General features: G+C 46.0%; 1 protein-coding gene across 2 annotated transcripts in view; it reads right to left on the reverse strand.

The window, feature by feature from the left end:
• Positions 1-12,357: 12,357 nt before the first annotated feature.
• Positions 12,358-21,350, reverse strand: part of Tmem154 (transmembrane protein 154) — a 51,550-nt gene continuing 42,557 nt past the window's right edge. The window contains exon 7 of one of the 2 annotated variants that reach the window (XM_023723701.1): positions 12,358-15,146. In XM_023723701.1, the coding sequence (XP_023579469.1) occupies positions 15,131-15,146 (16 nt within the window). In that variant the 3' untranslated portion in view covers positions 12,358-15,130. Of the gene's footprint in view, positions 15,147-19,138; positions 19,218-21,350 lie in introns of those variants that run through there. The other variant, XM_023723700.1, reaches the window with a different exon arrangement.

Below are 21,350 nucleotides of genomic sequence, written 5' to 3' on the forward strand. Positions count from 1 at the left end.
GCAGTGCCACGCCGCGTGGACCCACGTTCAGCTGGAGAGTGCGTTTAGGACTAGCGGCTGCAGATCCGCCCCACCGCCTCCCTCCGCGTCTGGCCACCGAGGGGCTCTGACTCCGACCCTTCCTCCGACCCTTCCTCCGATGTGCCTCTGAGTGCAATCTTGACCAGGTCTCTCCCTGTGAGCCAGTCCTCTTCCCTACCAGCCAGAAGGCCGGGCTGACCAGGGGCTGCTGGAACTGCTTTCTACTCTGAAATCCCGTGTGTGCCCACCCCTGGGTACCTTCTTCCCATCTATGCGTTTTCACGTTCCTCTTGTGACCGTGGGCTGTGTGTGGTCTCGTGTATTTGGGTAAGCCACTGCCCATCTGCTACTCCCTGTTCCTTAGTAGCAGAGCCTGACTTCGAGGCAGCAGCGCCCCGATCCTCCGCAAAAGGCTTTTTCAAACTTTCCTTGAAGTGAAGCACACCCTTCTCATATTTTAGCCAGTGAGATGTGCAGGGATTAGACCTGCAGGGGACTCCATTTCATCTCCCCTCCTCTTCCTATCTGCCACCAGGAAGACAGATTTGATGACTTGAGTTCCAGCAGCCACGTTGAGCCAGAGGAGACCTTGAGGATAGACTTTGCCTCCTAGATTGACAATTCAGAGAGAGCGTGGATCTTGGACACCACAGGACACCACCCCAGCCCCTGCCGGCCTAACTCCAGAATTTCAGTTTTCAAAGTATGAACATTCTCAGAATTTCACTTTGAAAATATGCACATTTTCAAAACATGAACATTTTCCTTAAGTCTCTATTCTTTTTTTTCCCCCTTCGGTACTGGGGATTGAATTCAGGACCTTGTGCTTGCCAGGCAAGTGCTTCTTTTCAAAATTTTGATGGGGCTGAGGAGATAGCTCGGCCTAAGTCCTGCCTGGTAAGCACAAGGACTTAGATTCGATTCCTGGTACTGCACACCATGCTGCCCACCGTGCCAGCCCTGAAACTGGGTGTGGTGGCACACACCTGTAATCCCAGCACTGAGGAGGCTAAGACAAGAGGATCACTATGAGTCTGAGCTGAGTAGCAAGACCCTGCACCAAATAAATAATTTCTTAAAAATTAGAATTTTTTTTCTATGTGCCTACAAACTAATTCTGACTGACACAGCTTTACTCTCATTTTTTCTAGCTTCCTACCACATATTTCCTTTAAACTGTGATTTCTAAGTTCTTTACCATTGGCTGGAAGAACCGACGACCTGCCAGCTCCTCCAAATCAATACATCCAATGCTGGACTCCTAATCATCCCTGGCAACCGCATGTGGCAGTACGTACTACTTCTGCCGGCACCCATGACAATAGCTGCGTGTTATCTGTCATCCTCTTGTTTGATCAGTTACCAGACACTGTGGCTCTTCGTGCATTGATGGAGTGTTTGGAGAGTGTATTATCTCCAGAGCTGATTGCTGAGGTGCCAGGGAAGCCAAACAGGTACTTATCTGCTTGCATGAAGCTTATAATCAGGGCAGACATCAATCACACAGACAAGTACAAAATTGCAAGTATGTCAAATGCTACAAAGAAATGTCACCAAGAGCTTAGCGTGTGGGCGTGTATTTCTAATCCTGGTGCTCAGGGAGACTGAGGCAGGAGGATTGCAAGTTCCACACTAGTCTGGGCAACTTAGGGAGACCCTGTCTCAAAATAACGAACTTTTTAAAAAATCCAGGAATGTAGATCAGTATGAAGCCTCTGGCTTCAATCCCTAGTACACACATAGAAGCAGAAAAAGTACTGAGAATATTAAAGCAGGGAGTCAGAGAAGGCTTCCACTGGGCTAGAGCCAGGTAGATGAAGGAGATCTAGTAGGGCAAAGAAGAGCAAGGGGTGTGAGGTGTGGGGTTGCCCAATAGCAGAGAAGATATGGTGGGAAAGGGCCTAGGAAGGAAGGCCCAGGCTGTATTCCAGGATCTAGCACATTAGGAGCCAATTGGGAACCAACAGGCAAAGGCTTCACAACAGGAGGACCCTTCCTTCCTGTACCCAACGCTTCCCTACGTAGGGCAATGGCCTTGGTAAATGTCAACTGAAACAACTAAAGATGCCCACAAAAGTGAGTGAGTGGTCTCTCTGGCCACATTTTGCACAGCTCCTCTGTGTTCCACATCAATGGAATCCAACTTCAATGGGAACTGGGAGCATGCAGGCTGATTTTGGACACAGATTGTCTGAGGTCCAATGAGTTCTACCACACACCGCCCGTGGGACCATGACCAGCTCACTTTATCTCTCCATGCCTCAGTTTCTCCATCTGGGAAATGAGGATAATGATGGACCTGTGACCAGGACAGTTGAGTGAGTTAATTCATATGAAGCACTTAGCCAAGTGCCTGCCACAGGAAGTACTTACAAATTTTCATCATCCCCTCATGGCCAGTTAGGACAACCATCACTCCAGGGGGATGCCTTCTCTGGCCCAAGGACCTTGCAAATGACTCTGGGGTTCCAGGTTGCATGGTCTGCAGAAAACTCTTCAGCAGGGGAGCTGCCCAGCACCTCAACACCTCTAGACCTCAGCAAAATGAACTTGACAGTCCTTTGTCTTCTTGAAGCACCATCCTGGCATCTCAGCTACTGGTCTCTGAAGTCCTTAAGTGCACAGCTGTCCCAGTAACACAAGGCAATCGCAGTTCAGAGCACTCACAGGCTCTCGCTCGTGGAGGTTGTCCAGAAGCCTTAGGAAAGGAAGCCGGGTTAAATAACTTGGCCAGACACACAGAAGTAGCTTGGAAGCCCACCCGGTCTGGCTCCAGGTGCCTTGAGCTTTCCTATGTGGTCTCACCCCTCCGCCCTCAAATAGTTGGCATGTGGTAGGGGCTCACAGCTTGCTGAGTGAGTGGGTCCCCTGGCACCCTTAGGACAGCCTCCTAGTGTTATCTCTTTCCAGGAAGTAGATTAGCTTCTTTGCCCACTGACCCATCTTACCCTCCAAAAGCAACTGGAAAGTGTTCCTGGCCTTTGCCAGGGACTTAGTGCTTCTCCTGGGCTGTTAGATGAAGCCACACCCTGGTCCACTCCCAGCCTTCTTCTCTCTGTCTCTTTCTCTTTCTTAGAAAGAGATAGGCAGGGATTCCAAGGCAATCTTAAAGATGGAAATTACTTCACCAGGCTAGTGGAATTTAAAGTGATTTTTTAATTTTTTGACTGGACTTATATTTTCTTTTCTTTTTTTTTTTTTCCCCGTGGACCAAGGAATGAACTCAGGCCCTTGCACTTGCCAGGGAAGCGCTTATTCTACTGAGCCATCTCCCCAGCCCTGGACTTATATTTTCAATAATTTATTTACTCTAGCTGGGCATAGTGGCACATGGTTATAATCCCAGCACTCAGCAGGCTGAGGCAGGAGGATTGCTGCAAGTTCAGGACCAGCCTGGGCTACACAGTGAGTTCAAGATCAGCCTGAATCACAAAACAAGACCCTGCCTAAAAAAATAATAATAACTTGTGGATTCTATAAAAGATGTACATGTTGGTTGTAGAAATTTGGCAACTAATGCCAAAATGCAAAAGGAAAAGAATTTTAGGTGAACATTATTTCACTCTCTATTCAAAATATTGTTCTGTGTTAAATAATCCTCACAGTAAAAACAAAAGGAAGCCAGGTGATTGGACACTATGCACTGAGGGAATAGAAAAATTTTCCAATTTTGCCTCATTTCCACACAACTTTGCAGAGTATTTACAACTGCATTTTCTTCTGCTGTCCTAAGTGGTGCATTGAGCTGCAGGGTAAATGCCAAGGCCAGAAACGTCCCTGATTCTCCTGCAGTTCCCCAAAAGAAACAGGCCTAGTGTGTTCAAGGGCAACCTGGGTTACAGGAATTCAGGTAGAATAAACTACGCACTCTACACTGTGAAGCAAAGCTTAGGAGGTTTCTTATGTTCCCATTCAGCATCGTTTCTGTAATGAATGGCCCTGGTCACATACACCTAAATAAACTCATTCCACTTTGTAGTTAAATTTCAGGAGATGTTCATGCTGCAAGTAAGATTTTTTGTTTTGATATTTAATATTTCTGCCTTGGTTAATAAAACATATCTACCCTATTTTTTTTAATTTAGTACAGGATCTACAGGGTCTTACTACATAGATTTGACTTGTAGTGACCCTCCTGTTTACAGCCTCCCAAGTGCTGGAATTATAGGTGCACCACCACGCCCAGCCTCAGTCACCTCTCAGGGTGCCCTGGGAGCAGGGCTGGCATGGCACTCTTGGGTTGAATTCCAGCCCCTGCATCTTCCTAAGCAGTGCTTTAGTCCGCTGGGCTATTTGGCCAGCCCTTCTATCCTATTCTTTTTTTTTTTTTAAGCCTGTATTGGAGTAATCTGAACAACTACTTTAAAGATAATGATATACAACATAACAACCATTGTTAATTTCCTATCATCTTGCTTTGAAATCTGTATCCTTTTGATTTTTTTAATTCTCTTCAAAAGAAAAACAAATTACATGTTTACTATAGAATATCTGGAAAATATAAAAAATGCACAAAGAAGATTGGAAGCACCAGTAAATCCAGCATTCAGAGTGACTGGCCCCTTTGCAGATCCTGACTCTGGATGTGGATAAGAAAGGGGAAAGGAAAGGAGCCCATCCAGATGTCTCGCCATGAGGCGATTCCCTTTAGAGTCAGTTCTCCTGCATTCTTGACCCACAACCAACTACTGTACCCAACCACCCACCCAGCTCACCACCCAACCATCGGGCCCAACAGCCATCTCCCCTCCCAGCCAACCACCCAAGACCTACGAGAAAACATCGGTCCTCCTTGACTTCATGCTCATTTTCACAGGGGTAGGCATTGTCTGACCGCATGTTCTGTCGCTAAAAGAGACTATCTCAGACTAGGGAGTGTGTAATGAGAAAGGATCTGCTTTAGCTCATGCTCTGGGAGGCTGGAAGGCCCAAGAACATGGCATCGGGGGGTCTGCTGAGGTACTGTGGTGCTGCCAGGAAAGCAGAAGGGCGTGTACTCGTGAGAGACAAAACAGGAGGTGCCAACTTGTTTCGTAACGACTGGTTCTCAAGTGACTGAGCCAGAGCAAGCACTCTCAGATGCAAGAAGGATATTCATGAGAGCCCCGCCCCAATGACCCAAACACCTCCCTCTAGACCCCGCCTCCTACTGCTGCGGCACTGAGACATTAGCCACACATGCGTCCTAGTGGAGATAACCCACAGTAGCCATGAAACCCAGGTAGTTTAACCAGATTCCTCATGGGCCAGAAACTTCATTCATTGGATGAGGTGAAGTAATACCCTTTCGTTCTGGCAGCAAGCACGGAAAGCTCCTTGCATGTGCTAGCCGCAATGGGCATAGCCCTGTGGAGAAATGAAAAAAAGACAAACCCTGAAAGAAACCAAACAAGAAAACCCTGAGAAATCTTCTCAACCTTGAGTTCCTGGTCTGGTTATGTCTCATTCCAGTTGTGTTCAGTTCTGGCTGCCTTGGACGGTGTGGTCACAAGTCAGGTAGCTTTCCTTTGTCTACACCAGTTTAGAGTGGACATTTCCTCATTGAAATCAAGACATCTGCTTAAGCAATCAAGCAACATTAGATTTGAGGCCAGAAAATGAGCAGAACTTTTTAGGATATATATTTTTTCTTATCCAAAGGGAAATATTGGGCCTTGTGTCACCTCTGGCCAATGCTGTAGGCAGCTCTACCTCTCCTCACGGGTGACTCAGTCAGCTCCTGTACCTTGCACAGCTCTGGAAGGAGTCAGAATGGTTGCCCCAAAGGTAGGGAAGCAGAGGTCCCAGGTGAGGGCCCACTGCTCCCAGTGGCTGTCTGGATCTGGGCTTCCCAACTTAACAGGAAAGATGGGCAGCTCTGCGAAGGAATGGTACCGGCACTCTAGTGTCCTTTCCACCCTTCCACTCTTAGCCTAGGCTGTTCGCTGGCCACTGGGCACTGGTGGCCAGTGAAGACAGACTGGGTAGCCCTGGTCCATGGTGCAAAGCACCCTTTCCTTCTTTCCGTCCAAGCCTTTCTAGTTAGACTCTAAGTCCTGCCTTTATTTCTGTCCCAGATTTTGACTTCTTTGGTTTTAACAACTAACCTTAGTTTTTCCTGGTTAATGGGAGAACTTGCTAAGGACTTTTTCTCTAACCCTTCCACCCTGGTTCTCCTTGTTCTTCCCCACCCCCCTTTTTTTTCCCTTCCTTGTTCTTATTACAGCTCCTCATTGATTCATTTGGCTGCTTCCCCAGGTATATCCATTCCAGCTGCCTGCAGGGAGAGGAGTGGCCAGTGTGAGGAAAGAGACCTGGTGGAGGTCTGCTTGTTAACGGAACATGGTGAGTTATTGTGTTAGTAAGCTTCTGTTTTAGTTACTTTGCTCTCGTTGCTGACACACAAAATTAAGGGATGAAAAATTTATTTAGCTCCCAGTTGTAGATGCTTCAGTCCCTAATTGGCTGGCTCTAGGGCAGGGCGACACACGACAGAGGGGCATCACTCAGGAGAAACAGCTCACGGTGGGCAGAAGGGAACAAAGCAACAAGGGACGACCACAGTTCTTTCTCTCCCTTTTATCTTATCCAGGCTACTTAGGGCAGGTAGCATTCACACCCTTAATCCTAGTACCCTTGATCCCACCATTGTACCATAAATTAACCTCAGCATTACACACTCCGGATCCAGCCACCTCTGAGAAAGCCCCACTTGTGACTGCATGAGGCTTTGAGGGGACATCTAGACATAAGCCATAACAGCTTCCCTGAGACAATCACTGACAAAAAGAAAGGATTTGTTCTGAAGGTTGGCAGCACAAAAACACTCACCTTATAGCCAAAAAGCAAAAGTGAGGGAGGAGGGGTTGGAACCTCCAATCCAGTTCAAGGACCGCATCCCAGTGCTCCACGATCTCACTCCTGCACTTAGAGGCCCCACCACTTCCCTGCCATAGTGCCACCATGGGACCAAGTCTTCGAGATGTGGCCTTTCAGGAGACAACTAAAACCAAACTCTAGCAATGATGGACAGAAAAGCACATATGCACCACATTAAAAGCACCCGTTGCCACTCACAGTGAGCCGGAGGGATTTCTGCATACCTTCATGGAGCTGGACCGGGTACGACCCGACGGCCTTGTAGCTTCTTTTCTCACCCCAGTAACTAGCTTGGTTGGCTTCGTCTACATTCAATGATAGCTCAGGAGCATCTCCAGAAATGATTTATTTTATTAATCTCTTTTGCTCAGAGTAGAAACAACCCTTAATGCATGCCTGTGTCGCCACTTAAATTGAATCATTTTATATATATAAAAAAGTACACTTGTATTTCCTCGTGGACAACCAAGACAGCAAAGAAGAGAAGCCAGAGCTGAGGAAGAAAAAGCTGCCGTGAGGGCATCGGTGATCTGCTGGGCTACTGCCCTGGTGTCTTTTACCTTCCGTACGGGGACCAATTTATTCCTGCCCCTCCCACTTGTTACTTCAGTTTTGATTGTTCTCTGCCTCTTCATATTGGAATTGAGGTAGCTAAAAATATAATGCATAGACAGTGGTGCAATATAAAATAAAGTTAAGAATGGTACCAGCATGCACAGGTGGGAGGTAATGAATAGACAGTTAAACTGGGACCCTTGGGAGAAAACGGCAGGGAGATGAACACCACCATCATTAGAGTCTGCAACCACTGAAGAAAAGACTGCTCGGCCCGAAGCGGGAGGCAGTGTCTCTCAGCTCACGAACTGACTGATTGTCCATGACTGTTCACCACCCACTAGTGGCTTGCTCTTTTCAAGGCACAGAGATGACCAAGACTTGAGCCTGGCCCTCAAGGTGTTCACAGGGGCATCTGCTGACAGTGGTCACAGACTCCAGAGCCTTTGATTCACTTCTAACTCATTCTATGCCATGGTTCCTGCCTCCTGCAATTGGTAAAACTAGTTCTACCACTTAGCATGGATTATTGGGCCAGGGACTTAGGTCCAAGCCAAAGACAACCACAAGGGTGCTGACCTTGGGAGAGGTCAAATATCCCCACAATTACCTACTGCTTCCTTCATATTGCATAGAGACACATCAGTGTTGGCAGAGCACAATTTTCCCACAGCACCAGTAACAAAACCTCCACCTCGCTTGTTCTTCTCACCGTGTGACCCTGACATGTGACCCCTGGCTGATAGGGTTTCTGTCCTTCCCCCTTTGAACCTGGTTAGGGCTTTATAACAATAACAAAGTACTGTAGAATTGATGTAGAACATCAGAGCTGAGGCTATAAAAATGTCGTGCACTTCATTCTGTTCTCTTGGGACAATTGCTTGTGGAACCCAGCTACCACCATCGGAGGAAGCTGAAGTCCAAGGGGTTCCCCTGGGGTAGAAGCCAAGGCCCCTGGCATGGCCACCTGGCCAGGTTCTTATCCAACAGCCCCATGCCTTTGCCAGCTGGGCTAGTGAGCCTCTGACCCTGCAACCCTGGCCCTACCTGAGCTGCCCAGTGGAGGCCTGTGCAAGAGACGGAACTGTTCCCACGAGCCCCGCCCACCTTGCAGATTCCTGAGCACAACAAATGCCTATTGTTGCTTTAAGCTGCTAAATTCTAGGTGGTTTATTAGGCAGTGACAGATGGCTGAAGCTCCCTGCCAATCAGATTTTCTCCCCTGGGAAGTACAAATGCTAGCTGCATTCCAGAGGTGGGCCGTTGCAGCTCACGCTGGAGCTGGCTTTTAACTCTCACAAGCCCCAGTGTGTGTGCTCATCTTGGTAATTCTGATAGCCAACGTGACCGGCTATGAAAGAGCAGCTGTCTCACAGTGCTCTCGATTCTTGCAAATTCTAGCACCAAACCCCTGTCCCTGAGAGTATCTAGGATGTCTGCTGCACTCTGGAGAAAACTAGTGTGCTCTTTCCTTCTGTTCTAACTAAAGGGGGCTGTAGATTTCACCTGATACCCAACCCCTCACCAGCACTGAAGTCTGGAAACCTAAGCTTTTTTCCTCATTACTGCTGGTCCAACTTCTGGGAATTGGACCCTGAACCTGCCACCTTCTTGTGTCTCTATGACTTCTTATTTTAGGCTTCTTGGAAGTTTCAACACCTTGCTAAACATTGTCCCACTGCTCATGGTTCAGGAGACAATCTTGAAAGTGGGGAAGCATAGAGTGAGCTTGTAGGTTCTTTTCTGAACTGATTTGATAGTGTTAGGATTAAATGAGATGGGATCTGCTGAGAGCCTCACGTCCCAAGGCCAGGAGTGCTAGCTCATCAGATACCTATGTTGTGAAACAGAACCACTCTGTGGAACAGAACCTCCATTGTTGGGTGTGATAGGCACCAACACAGAGGCTTCTGTTCCCTGCTGCCTTCAGACAGGTTGGCCAATGAGAGGAGGGCAGAATTATTTCACAGGGCTGGAAGGAAAACCCTTAAAAAGTGGCTGACCTAGTTGGGAGGCTCACCCTCGTGCTGTCCCTCCCTCTCCTTGTGATGTGATGCTGCAGTTAGGGCCACCCTTCCGGAGCCTGTGGAGACCCTCAGGTGGAGCCCAGCACTTGGGGGTGGCAGAATGCACCAGGTCCCAGGTGAGCATGGAGATCACCTCAGTGTCCTTCCTGTGTGAGAACCAGCCTCTTAGGCCAGACAGATAGCTCAGTGGCTTAAGTACCTGCCTGACAAATACAAGGTCCTGAGTTCAATCCCCAGTACCGCAAAAGAAAAACTCCCTACTGAAAACAATGTTATATTATGCTGCCTCTGCAGTGAGAGGGTGAAGTCAATCCCTGATGGATGCACACAATAAACGCCAGTCAGGATTACTTCCCTCCTGGACATTTCTCTCACTGTGGGACTCTGTTGCTGTGGTCCAGCCGTCACCAGCTTGGTCTGTTCCGCTTCTGACAAACCTAAAATTAGGAAGTACTTGCACCGTGTGCAGATTCTGGAGGAACAAGGATGCTGAAACAGATTGGACTTTTCTTAGCTGGGTCCTTAGGAGGAGCCTTCCTGTCCATTGGCTATCAATGTACAGATGGGTCTCTGCGACCCAAGAGAGTGGGTCCCATGGGAAGGCTTCTTTATGTTGTCTCTGCACTATGGATCTGCTATTCGCCCATGCTATGTTCTAATATCAAGGCGTGGAGGATGAAATTAAATGAGAAGTATGAAGAAGAGCTAGCAATTAGGAAGAAGACAGATGCTCTAATTATTTTCTTTTTTATTTATTTATTGGATATAGGGCCTCACCAAGTCGTTCAGACTCGTAGTGATCCTCCTGTCTCAGCCTCCCCAGTGCTGGAATTAGAGGTGTGAGCCACCACTCCTGGGGCCTGCACAGCATGTGATAACAGGTATTGAACCTGGGTCCTCACACTTGACAGGCAGGTGCTTAGACCACTGAGCTATCTCCCCAGCCCAAAGAAAAGGTTTTGTCTTGAAGATTTATTTTTTCATTTTTGAAAAAAAAATTTTTTTAAATCTCGTGTCCATAATTAAAATTTAATTCCTTCATTTAAAAATGTTCTGTAAGGAAGAATAAAGGTGATAATAGTACCTTACAGATACACAGAATATCCACTTGACTTTTTGGTTAAATAATTTTGTATTAAGCAAGTTCAAATCTGTAAGAACTTTTTTTGGTATCATTGCATTTATTTAAGGAGGTATATAAATGAAAACATTGAAATCGTGAGGGTAACATTACATTTTATGGTTCCAGAAATTAAAAAGATTTTCCTTGAGAAAGATGTATAACTCACCCCTTTATTCTTAGTAAACAAGATTTCAGTAAACAAACATCTTAGTTCAAATTTCTATTCTAAGTATTGATATGGATCCATTACACAGAAAGTAATAAGGAAATATTTTTCTCTTATAGTACTTAGTTTATAAATGTTTTTCTATCTATAATTCCTGAGTAAACAGTTTAGCCTATGGACATGTGCTTATTTATTTTTATTTTTCAACAATGAGCTGAGAATAATTTATACATATACATATTTGTATACCTGACATTGATAAAACTAAGTCAGAAAGAAAATATTGTTATATGTGTTATTCTCAGCATGAAAAATAGGCGATAAAAAAGTAAAATTCTCAGTCAGGCTTAAAGCTTTGATAGTTTTACCAGCCAGTCCTAATCAGTAGCATTGGGGCAATTCTTCCGTGAGGTTTGAAGGCTAGAATTTAGGCACAGCTGGAATGAAAGTAAAGTGATGAGCGTAGCCGCGAGCAGTCCATCTGACCTCCAAAAACCATACTGCATTGTTTTTATTTATTTTATTTTTTAAAATTTATTTTTATTTTTTCCATAATTTTATTGATAAACAAATAGCGATGAGACAGTTTCAAACCAAATTGGTAGGACAGTTTCAATAATTAACACATTGCATACATTCTTCCTAGTAGTTATGAGAATCAAACCCAGCATTTTTTAATGTTATTTTCAGTTAATTTTAAATACAAGACATACATGGTATTCAATTATTATTGACCTATAAGATTATTTTTAGCTTGTTGATGCAAAGTTTTCACATTTCCATCTAAGGCCGAGGAACACAATGATCACTCTTAGCTGAGAGCTACACTGAGAAGACTGTTGCTCATGTTTATAGAAGATGCATATCACTCGCTTACTAAGCCCTGCACATGCAGACCAAGGAAATGAAACCCAAAGAATACACTGTTCGCTGTTTGCCAAACCCAGGTACGGTACCTATTGGCCAAGTCCCAAAGGCCGGGGATGATCATGTGACATGAACGTGGCTCCCAAGCCCTCTGCACAACCGAAAGCTAACAAACAAAAGCCCACCCGCCCGTGGTTTTCTTGAGCACATCACCGTTATCCTCCTAACTGTGCACACTGCTGAAGTGAACATCTTCAAGTTATCTGAAGCACTTTGGTGCAGGAATCTAACCGCCTAGAATACAGCATCATTTCCAGCAGAGCTGAGCTCATGTACAGCATCCACAAAAGGCTCTATGTAACATAATTGTATGAATCGCTATTGCTATCTCACAAGCATGATGCATTACTTAGAAAAGGCGGTAGGGGACAAAACAGGTGCATAAGAATGACAACCTCTCCTCCCAGGGGACTCCAAGGAAAATCAAATTTTGATGCCAAACAAGATAGTCTGTGCAGCTAAAAAAATAAATAAGATTGAAGTAACTGGTTGTTTGAGCATACAATTATCAATAGCCAATCAGAATGACTCCAGTTCTCCCTAATATGCAGGCACTTTGCTGGACACTAGCAGGTTGCAGAAATGCATCTACGAGTGGTGCTGCTCAGGACTACCTTTCTTTTTTCTTTCAGTGGGGAGAGAACCCACGGCCTTCACATGCAGCTACACCTACCCAGGCTTGGCTTGAATTCACGATCCACCTGCCTCAGCCTCCCCGAGTGCTAGAGTTACAGGTGTGTGCCTCCCCCACTGCTTATAGCTATTACATGGAAACCCCAGAGTCCCTCCTGAGTGTCCTGTACACGTGAAAAAGTCCCATGTGTTATTCAGTGTGAAGTTTCAATATTTTCCCCACCAGGAGAATTGCAGCAACACCTTCCCAAGGGACATTGTGTCTTCTTATTCCAATAGGTTCAGAATTTGCTCTGATTCTGACAGAAGATGAAACTAATACCTATGTTTTATATTTATTCAATGGGAGGCATTTTCCCACAGGTAGCATAAATTGATGGGTTAAACCACCAAAAATTTTTTAAAAAGTATTTTTCAAAAGCACGCATTTATGTTGACATTATTCCCACTGCTACGGAAGTCAGAGGGAGCACTTGCTGCTCCACAATGTCAGGACTGATGCAGGCTTTGTGCTTGGTTGTGGATGCCGCCCCAGAGGGGAGTCACAAGTCAGCATTCATACACTACAACAGCTTCCTGGGGGGGTTCACTGGGCAGTGTCCTTAACATGGTCTGCTTAGAGGGACAAAAATGCAATAAAACTTCTCTCATTAAACTATGTTAAAGTCAGATTATACTCTCATTGGCTCTCCAATTAGGGTAAATTAATAACATTGTTTTACTGAACATAAAATCTGAAACATAAAATTAAGTTTCATTGGAAGCAACTCTTCAAATTGTAATGCACTCACTGTACACACTAATTGGACAGTAATAAAAAGATGTCTGGGTGCTAGGGTTGTTTACTGGCTGTTTTCACCCACACTAACTCCATGGAACTTTCCAGAATAAATACCTGTCTAAAGAGTAACTTATAGACATCTGTACATTTCTCAGATATAAACTCAATGGTACTTTGCTGAGGTTTGTTTCCTCTGGAATTTGAAGTTATTTAAAACACTGAAAGAAATATTTTATATCACACAATTTTTATCAAATGAGATTCCAGGACCCCGTCTTATACTTCTGAGAATGTCCAGAGTTCATTATTTGATAAGGTCATATCAAGGTTAAAGGCCTGAGTGTTCAGCAAAGATCTTAGATACCCAGAAAAGCAAACTGAGACTCTTCTGAGAAAGAGAAACCAACTTAAAATGGCAAACACACATATAAAAGAGATAAGATATGACGATTCAGGAGACATCCATTTTGGCATAAATGTCCAAGAGTCTTTCTGGATCATAAGGTGATTTATGAGTATGCAAAACAGTGATGAATGTAAAGAGCCGTGTAAGGACGTGCTGACGTGAAGCTGACAGACAGCTCTGTTCCAGTGGTTGGCCAGGGTGACTGCCTTTTGGCAAAGCTCTGTGCTCCCCACGGGAGCATGACAGCAGTAGTTAAACACAGCCAGATAATGGGACTGTTCAATTGGATGGAGAGACCTCTTTGGCCTGAAACTCTGCCTTTAAAATTATCTGCATACTTCAGAAAGCAAGCACTTGCTTTGTGGATTGGTAGAAGGCAGGAGAGGGGCTTCTGTTATGCACCAAGGCAGCCTTTCCACAATCCCATTCAGCAGCGAAGGTCCGGTTAACTTCCTCTCCTCTCAGATCAGAGGCAACTAGCAAAATAAATAAAGTCTTCAGTTTTTGTGTCTTTCTTGGAATAAAATATCAAGGGTCCTAACAAAGCTGAGGACTCTCCATTCATTGAATTATTTTTTTAAAGTGAGAATCAGAAAACTAAGGATTCAGCAGAAACAGATTTTTGCGAGGGACGCGGTCTTATGGGTCCTTGTGTATTTCACACCATTCCTTTGAGCAAAAGAACATCAACCAATACAGCAGAAGGTCACCACTGGCGCACTGACAGCAACCTCATGGGATGCTGGGAAAAGGCATGTCCCAGCCTGGCAGGAAAGAACGCGCGGCAGCACAGCTGCACCCGACAAGGGTACAGAGAGCCCCCTTTCCCGCCTGGTTGCAAAAGAGTGCAAAGACCTCTGAATAAGAAGGTCACAAATGACTCCTGCCTGCACCCACCTGCTACCCACATCGACAGGCCAGGAGCCTGTGAGGAAAGGCGAAAGTGCTGGGGAGGGTCGCCAGCAGGGGCGATTTTAACCGAGCAAGAAACCATTGGTTCGTTCTGGAAGCTTTCTAGTTCCTCGAGAATTCCCCAAAGGCGGCCAGGCTGCGGCTGCGTCAGTCTGAGTGACGCAATGCCATCTCCTCAGGACTGCGTACTCTGTCGCCTGATGTTCTCAGCTGGTGACAGCAAGCGAGCTGCCCGGGGGTGGTGTAGACATTGAGACCCACACTTGGCCTGGTCCTCCCGGGGACCTCCCCCTCCTGGAGCCAAGGTCTTGCTGAATGGAGGAAGAGCTTGTCAGAGCTCTTGAATAGTGAGAGGAAATGATCCAAAGCTGCTTAGGTTATAAGCTGACCCAGAAGGAAGCCATAGATACAACGGCTTCCTGATTTAAACCCTGAGGAATGAAGGAGCAAGGTAACAAGCGGAGGGGCAGATTGTGTGAGATGGGGTATCGGAGGAGGGGGCCGCTCACAGGGAAGACCAGGCCCTCTGTGGCTCCTCCTCAGCCCTGAGCAGCTCTGAGGACGACAGGGGACAGGAGATGCGGACAAGACATGGCGACAGTTCATCTGTTCATGTGGATCTGAAATTCATTAAGCTGCATGCTCTCCGTCCTCCGTGGGCAGGCCCAGCAGGCTCCCTCCGGGGGCGACTTCTCATGGAAAATATGAGTACCTTTTGGAGCTACGATTCACTGTCACTGTAAGAAAACAAAAACAGAAGGAACAGTGGTGCGTCACCAAGATGCCATGGAGGGGTGGTCACGCCACCACAGTGGAGACCATGCCGCTCACCATCACCAAAACAGAGGCCACTGCCAATGTTCTGTTGATCCCTGGGGAGGAAGCCCATGGTGCCAAGAAAGAATCCTTCCCTCTCCGCCTCCTGCTACATCGCTCCCTGCTGCTAAGGCCAGAGAGCCAGATGGAGTTGGGGGTTCCCCCCTTTAATTAAATCTAATCCCACTCTCTATGAAGAGATGCCAAATTGCCTTTTAAAAAAATTCCATATGTTGTTTTCCCTCAAGAGTCGGTGGTCCTGGCGTGTTTTCAGCAGCGCAGCGTGTGCAGACCCAAGAGGACCTGGAGGTGCTTCCTCGGTGTCACTTAGCATTCAGGCGTCGGGCGTCTGGAGGTGTGCGTGCACAGAAGTTAGAGAGTTGGTATTTGAACGTGACTGTGCTGTTGGCTGAGTTGCACTTTCCTTTTGAACTTGGCTATCTCTGCCAGATATCTGGCTTCGAAGCCTTCCCCAGTGGGATGGTGGCTCCACCCAGGACTTTTTTACCTAGTTGTCTCTTTAGTTCTCTGACCCCTTCCCTCAAATTCGAGCAAGACTATTTTCAGTCAATTCTGCCTCCAAGGAAGCACTGGAACAATAGAAATGAATAGGTGTAGTGTCACCACAGAGCATGGGCTGCAGCAGATGACATCCAGTGTGCTGCTAGGTCAACGTCCAACTCAGTGAGACACCTCAAGTTAGCCAGGCTCGACAGTGTGTACCTGTCATCCCTCTACTGGGGACACGGGTACAGGAGAATCAGTGGAGCCCAGAAGCCCGAGGCTAGGCTGGGCACACAGGGAAACCTCATTTCAAAAACAAAAGAAAGCAAACAAAAGTCATGTTAGGGCCGGGGAGAGAGCTCAGTAGAATAAGTGCTTGCCTGGCAAGCGCAAGGGCCTGAGTTCAATCCCTGGTTCTGCCAAAAAAAAAGACATGTTTCCAAAAAGGTTTTGAAACAACCCAGATGGATGAATTGATTGCTTCCTAGATAGATAATAGATCCGAGATCGATCCACCCATGACATTGCTTGTGAGTGCATGTGAGTACGTGAGTGTGTGCGCGCACGTGTGTGCACATGCATGTGCATGTGCGTGTGTGCTATTTGTTTCTATGTTCTGAGGCCAAGAGAGAGCTGTGATCACAGGAAAGAACAGTGGGAAAGAGGAGGAGAACAGGGTTTTGTCTGAGTCAGGCAGAGAACAAAAAATCACCTTTACAAGAAAAACCTGTTGGAAATGGAAGCAGTGTCATGGAAGGTTTAGACATGTTTTGGGCAGGGCTGCGGCTCTGTTCATGGAAGATTTAGACATGTTTTGGGCAGGGCTGCGGCTCTGTTCATGGAAGGTTTAGACATGTTTTGGGCAGGGCTGCGGCTCTGTGTGCAGCACCTGCCTACCGTACACCAGGCCCTGGCTGGCTTCCCAGAACCCCTACCCCGAGGAGCAAGAGCAGACGCTAAGAAACCCTTCCACGCTGCCACCCCGGGCCGCCCTCCCGCCAGGCTAGTCATTCTGCTTCGTCCCTTGGAAACCGGGTGGCAGCAACATAGTGTTCCCAAGATCCTGAGTCCGCTCCACAGAGCAGCCCCCGAGCAGCAGGCGTCCCTCTCCTGGCCTTACCTTGACATTTCAGCCGTTCTAACCAGCGAGAGTAGAAAGCCAGCCAGCAGGGCCAAGCGCCCTTCCCCAGGACACTGATCCGTGCCCAGCTGATCTAGCAGAAGTGACTTTGAGCTAATTGCTAGAAACCAGTCCGCAGGCACTGGAGAAAATACGAATCAGCAAAGTGAACAAGCAGGTGGCGTCACCACCGCTAGCACGCTGGGGTTCGCTCTCTCCACAGCAGGCTGTGGTGTGCACAGGGCTCTGTACTGGGTTTCCCTTGCTCTCACGCAGGTGTAGACGTCGTCACTCGATCACACGCTGTACACTACTGCCTGGGGCCGGAGGAGAAACTGGGCCGCAGAGGATGCAGCTAGCATGTGCAAAGGCCCTGGGGTCAACCCTCGGCTCGCAGTTAGTGAATAAATGAACAATACACACATAAATTTACATACGCATCTAAATATCACACAACACCTTTTTAGTGGCTACATAGCTCTCTTTGTCTTACTAGATTAAAAATAAACATTCAGGATTCTTCCAATATAAAATTTTTGTTTTATACAAATATCTCCAATTGTTACTTTTACACAGATCTCTATAAGAGTACAAGTCAGAATGTCAAACTATCCTTTTCATCAAATTATCCCCTTCCCTAGAAATTTTATATAATTTGAATTCTCCCAACATTTCTCTTCAAAAAAAATTCTTTTACTCCCAACCTCTTCATCTTGGATTTTTTTTTCTTTTTTCTTTCTTTCTTTTTTTTTTTTGTTTTTGTTTTTGTTTTTGTTTTGACACAGTCTCACTCTGTAGTCCAGGATGGACCTGAGCTTGTGTGAGCCTCAGAGGTGAAAATTGTACCAAGTTTGCACTTTTATTACTTTTATTCATTTATTTCATTGCTAAGAAGAATAAACTTTTTAATGATAAGAGGTAATTTCAATTTATTCTTTGGTTGAATGTATTGATGTTTGTTCATGTTGAAAATAGAACAATTATCTTATGATTGGTTTGGCTATTAAGAATACTGATAATTTTAAATGGAGATGGAACCCAGGGCCTCTCACAGGCAGGAAAGCTCTCTGTGCTGAGCTATACCCTGTTCCCAATAATAGTAATTTCTTGCTTATGATATACACAGCAAGAACTTTCCCTCCCTTCTAGGATTAGTGTATTGTGTTGTTGGGTTTTTTTTTCTTTTGGCAGAACTGGGGATTGAACTCAGGCCCTTGCACTTGCCAGGGAAGCGCTTAGTCCACTGAGCCATCTCCCCTGCCCCAGCCATCTCCCCAGCCCCTTGTGTTTTCAAGTCAGTTGAGTTTTCAAGCTTGTCTCACTGTTAAATCCACCCTTCTCTAACACACTTTCTGATTTGTGCATCACAGGATTCCTGGCAAAGCTCCTCCTTTAAGTTACATAACTCTGACCTATATTTTCCTGGATTTTTGTTTTTCCTTTTGAAAATTACCTGCAATTATAGCAAGAGGTATAAGATATAAGGTTCCAAGTGTCTCCTCAAATTCACTGAACACCCACTTGGCAGGAAGTGTTACTTTGTGCTGTATTTCATGTTTGCATATCCTCGAGGGCTCACAGTTTTTCTTTCCCTCTTGTGTAAGTGCCCTGGCTGTTTGCGTGTGCTTATTAACCCAAATGAAATGCGCTCGGGGTTAGTAAGAGGTTGGTGTGAACTGAACATAACTTTGCATTGTTTTCATTCAGGAATGCAGTATATGTTTCCATTCCTGCAAATCTTGTCCTTCAAGAAAATTTGGAGGACTGGGGGTGTACTCAGTAGTAAAGAATGTGCTTAGAAGGAATGGTGTCCAGGGTTCCATCTGTAGCACTCCCCCAAAAATTAATGAAAACTCCAACTTAACAATGTATATTGAGTTTAATCCTCAGCACAAATCCACACCAGTGAACAAAGAAATGTTAACTGTAAAAAAATCTATCCCTGTGGTGTAATCCCAGCACCCAGCTGAGGCAGGAGGATCACAATTCTGAGTCTGTCTGGGCCATGGAGCAATTTATCAAGATGCTGTCTCACTATTTTTAAAAACTGCTGGTGATGTAGTTCAGTAAAAAGGCCCTGAGTTCAACTTCCAATATTGCAAACGAGTAATTACGCCGTGCATTTGTTGTCGCTGGCTGTTGGCTGATCACATTCTGTGTGGCTTTTACGATAGAGTAGGAAAGTGTTGACAAGCAGCTTTTTTTAGCATAGTAAGTAAGAGTGCAGGCTCAGACAGTCAGAGTTTGAACCGGGGCTCATCACTCTTTGATGCATGACCGGGGACAAGTCACCCTCTCTTAGCTATAGTTTCTGGCTTCACCTCATCTGCAAGACATTCCCAGTGCCACCAGGTGCCTTACACGGTTGCTGAAAGAATAAGTGAGGTGTGAGCGTGGGGCTCAGTGGCACCACTCGCCTCACACACACAAGTCCCATCCCTAGCACTATGCGTGCACACACACACACACACACACACACGTGTGTGTGTGAGTAAATGAGAAAATGCAGGCAAAACAACCTGACATTCACACACAGACTTTACACCAGCAAATGTTCATGGGCAGAACACTAGCTTGAGCATTTGTGCAAATATTCAAAGACTTGAAGAAACCGTTTCCCAAAACAGACTTTGAATTTGTAAGGAGCGTTTTGTCCCACACGGCTGCTTACCTAATGTGTCAAACAGCAAAAGAAGCCACTGACTGGTGCAGCGCTTCCTGCTGCGGCCCTGGGGCCCACAGTCGGCCTGATGACCTGGCCGGTGTGAGCTGCAGGGACTTAAGCTGTGGGACATCAGGTCACACCTGGTGTAGTCACTTTCTCGGTGGCGCTGTGGTCCCCAGACCTTGCCCTGCTCCCTCTCACTTGGCCACTTACTTGGTGAGACCTGTTCCCTAGTGTCACGCTGGTTACTCAGCAGCTCTGTGAAGTGATGAAATCCACCCAGGTGTTCTTAACTGTAGCAAATCCTAGAGTTCCCTATTAAAAATATCTGGGCACACTGCCACAGAATTGCAGCAAATAAAGCAAGCAATCCCACTTCAAACCTGTGTGGCTTAAGTCAGTGTGAATGTGCGTCATTTTAGCAATTTATCTATGAGAGTGACATTAATGAGTAATTTGTCCGGGGGTGTTCTATTGATATTTTAAGAGTGTGGAACACCTCCCCAAAACCATGCATAGCAGGCTGACAAACTGTAAAAACAGGTTGAATGGAGTAAAAAGCATCTCTGGATGATGATCTGTAAGAAGACATTGGATTGGCAGGCACCAGTGCAGTGTGGACGGAGCCAACTTAAATACTTTGTTTCGTAACTGTCCCTTTGTTGCAGTTGGGATCAGATAAGTCATCTTTGTCCTCCTGACTGGTCTGTCTTGTAACAATCCCTCTTTATGACCACAGCTAATGTACCTTATCTCCAAAGATCAAAATAAGCCTACACTAAACCTTCCGTGTGCTCCGATGTGCAGTTTGGTGGGAGTGCAGAGTTCAGCTTGGCACAAAGGCAGGTAGGAATTAGAAGGGGCTCCCTTGCTCATCACTGATGCGATGTCCCTTCTCCTGCCCACACAAGGCCTGCTGGGCCGCAGTGGAGAGGTCACACATCTGAGTCACGTCAGAGCAGGTCTAGAATCAGTGCAAGACACAGAGCTCGTGCCCACAGTGTAGACATAAACCGGGCCACTACTCAAGCGGTACTGTGGTATTCAAGGTTTAGTACAGCCCCCCTCAACCCCCTGCACTAACAACGGTATTTGAGCCTTAACATCCTACAGGGTTATAACCCATTATTCTACACTCCTTCTGGTAGCAAACTCAAGTTGAGAGAACGTGATCAGTGTGTAGTACTTGATGGCTTGAAGTAGATGCTTAAGTAACTTTTGAGGAACTAGAGAAGAAAGAATGAAAGAAACTCAGAAACAGAAAAACAAGGGGAAAACAAAGTCACACAAGTCTCCTGTTTTCTTGTAATAAGTAATTAAGCCCCAGGGCCAGGGAGATAGCTTGGTGGTCTGCGTCCCTGCCTGGTAAGCGCAAGGACCCAGGTTTGAGCCCCGATACTGCATGCCACGCCAGCCCCAGAACCGTAGGCGGGCTGTGTTGGCCACTGAAACCAGGCATGGTGGTACATGCCTGTAATCCCAGGATTGGGGAGGCTGAGACAGGAGGATCCCTAGGAGTCCAACATGCATAGTGAGACCCTATACCAAATAAGTAAAGAAAAAAATTTTAAAGAAAATAAAGCCCCAGGGGACTCAGGTCAACAATTTCTGATATTGCCAGTGAAGTGGAAGACCCAATACTATTATGGGCTACTGAACTCTTAGAATATTTTGCTGAGTTTATACACCTATAATATTCAAATAACGGAACTTAACAAAAAAAAAGGGGGGGATACAGATGAATGTCCATTTTGTATCTGTGTATTCAAAGTGGTTAGGATAGATATATAGTTACATTCTCTTAATGAATAGAGTGATTTGTTCTAATGGTGTTTG

The sequence above is a fragment of the Octodon degus genome, unplaced genomic scaffold (assembly GCF_000260255.1).
Source record: "Octodon degus isolate 3935 unplaced genomic scaffold, OctDeg1.0 scaffold00101, whole genome shotgun sequence".
Taxonomy (NCBI): domain Eukaryota; kingdom Metazoa; phylum Chordata; class Mammalia; order Rodentia; family Octodontidae; genus Octodon; species Octodon degus.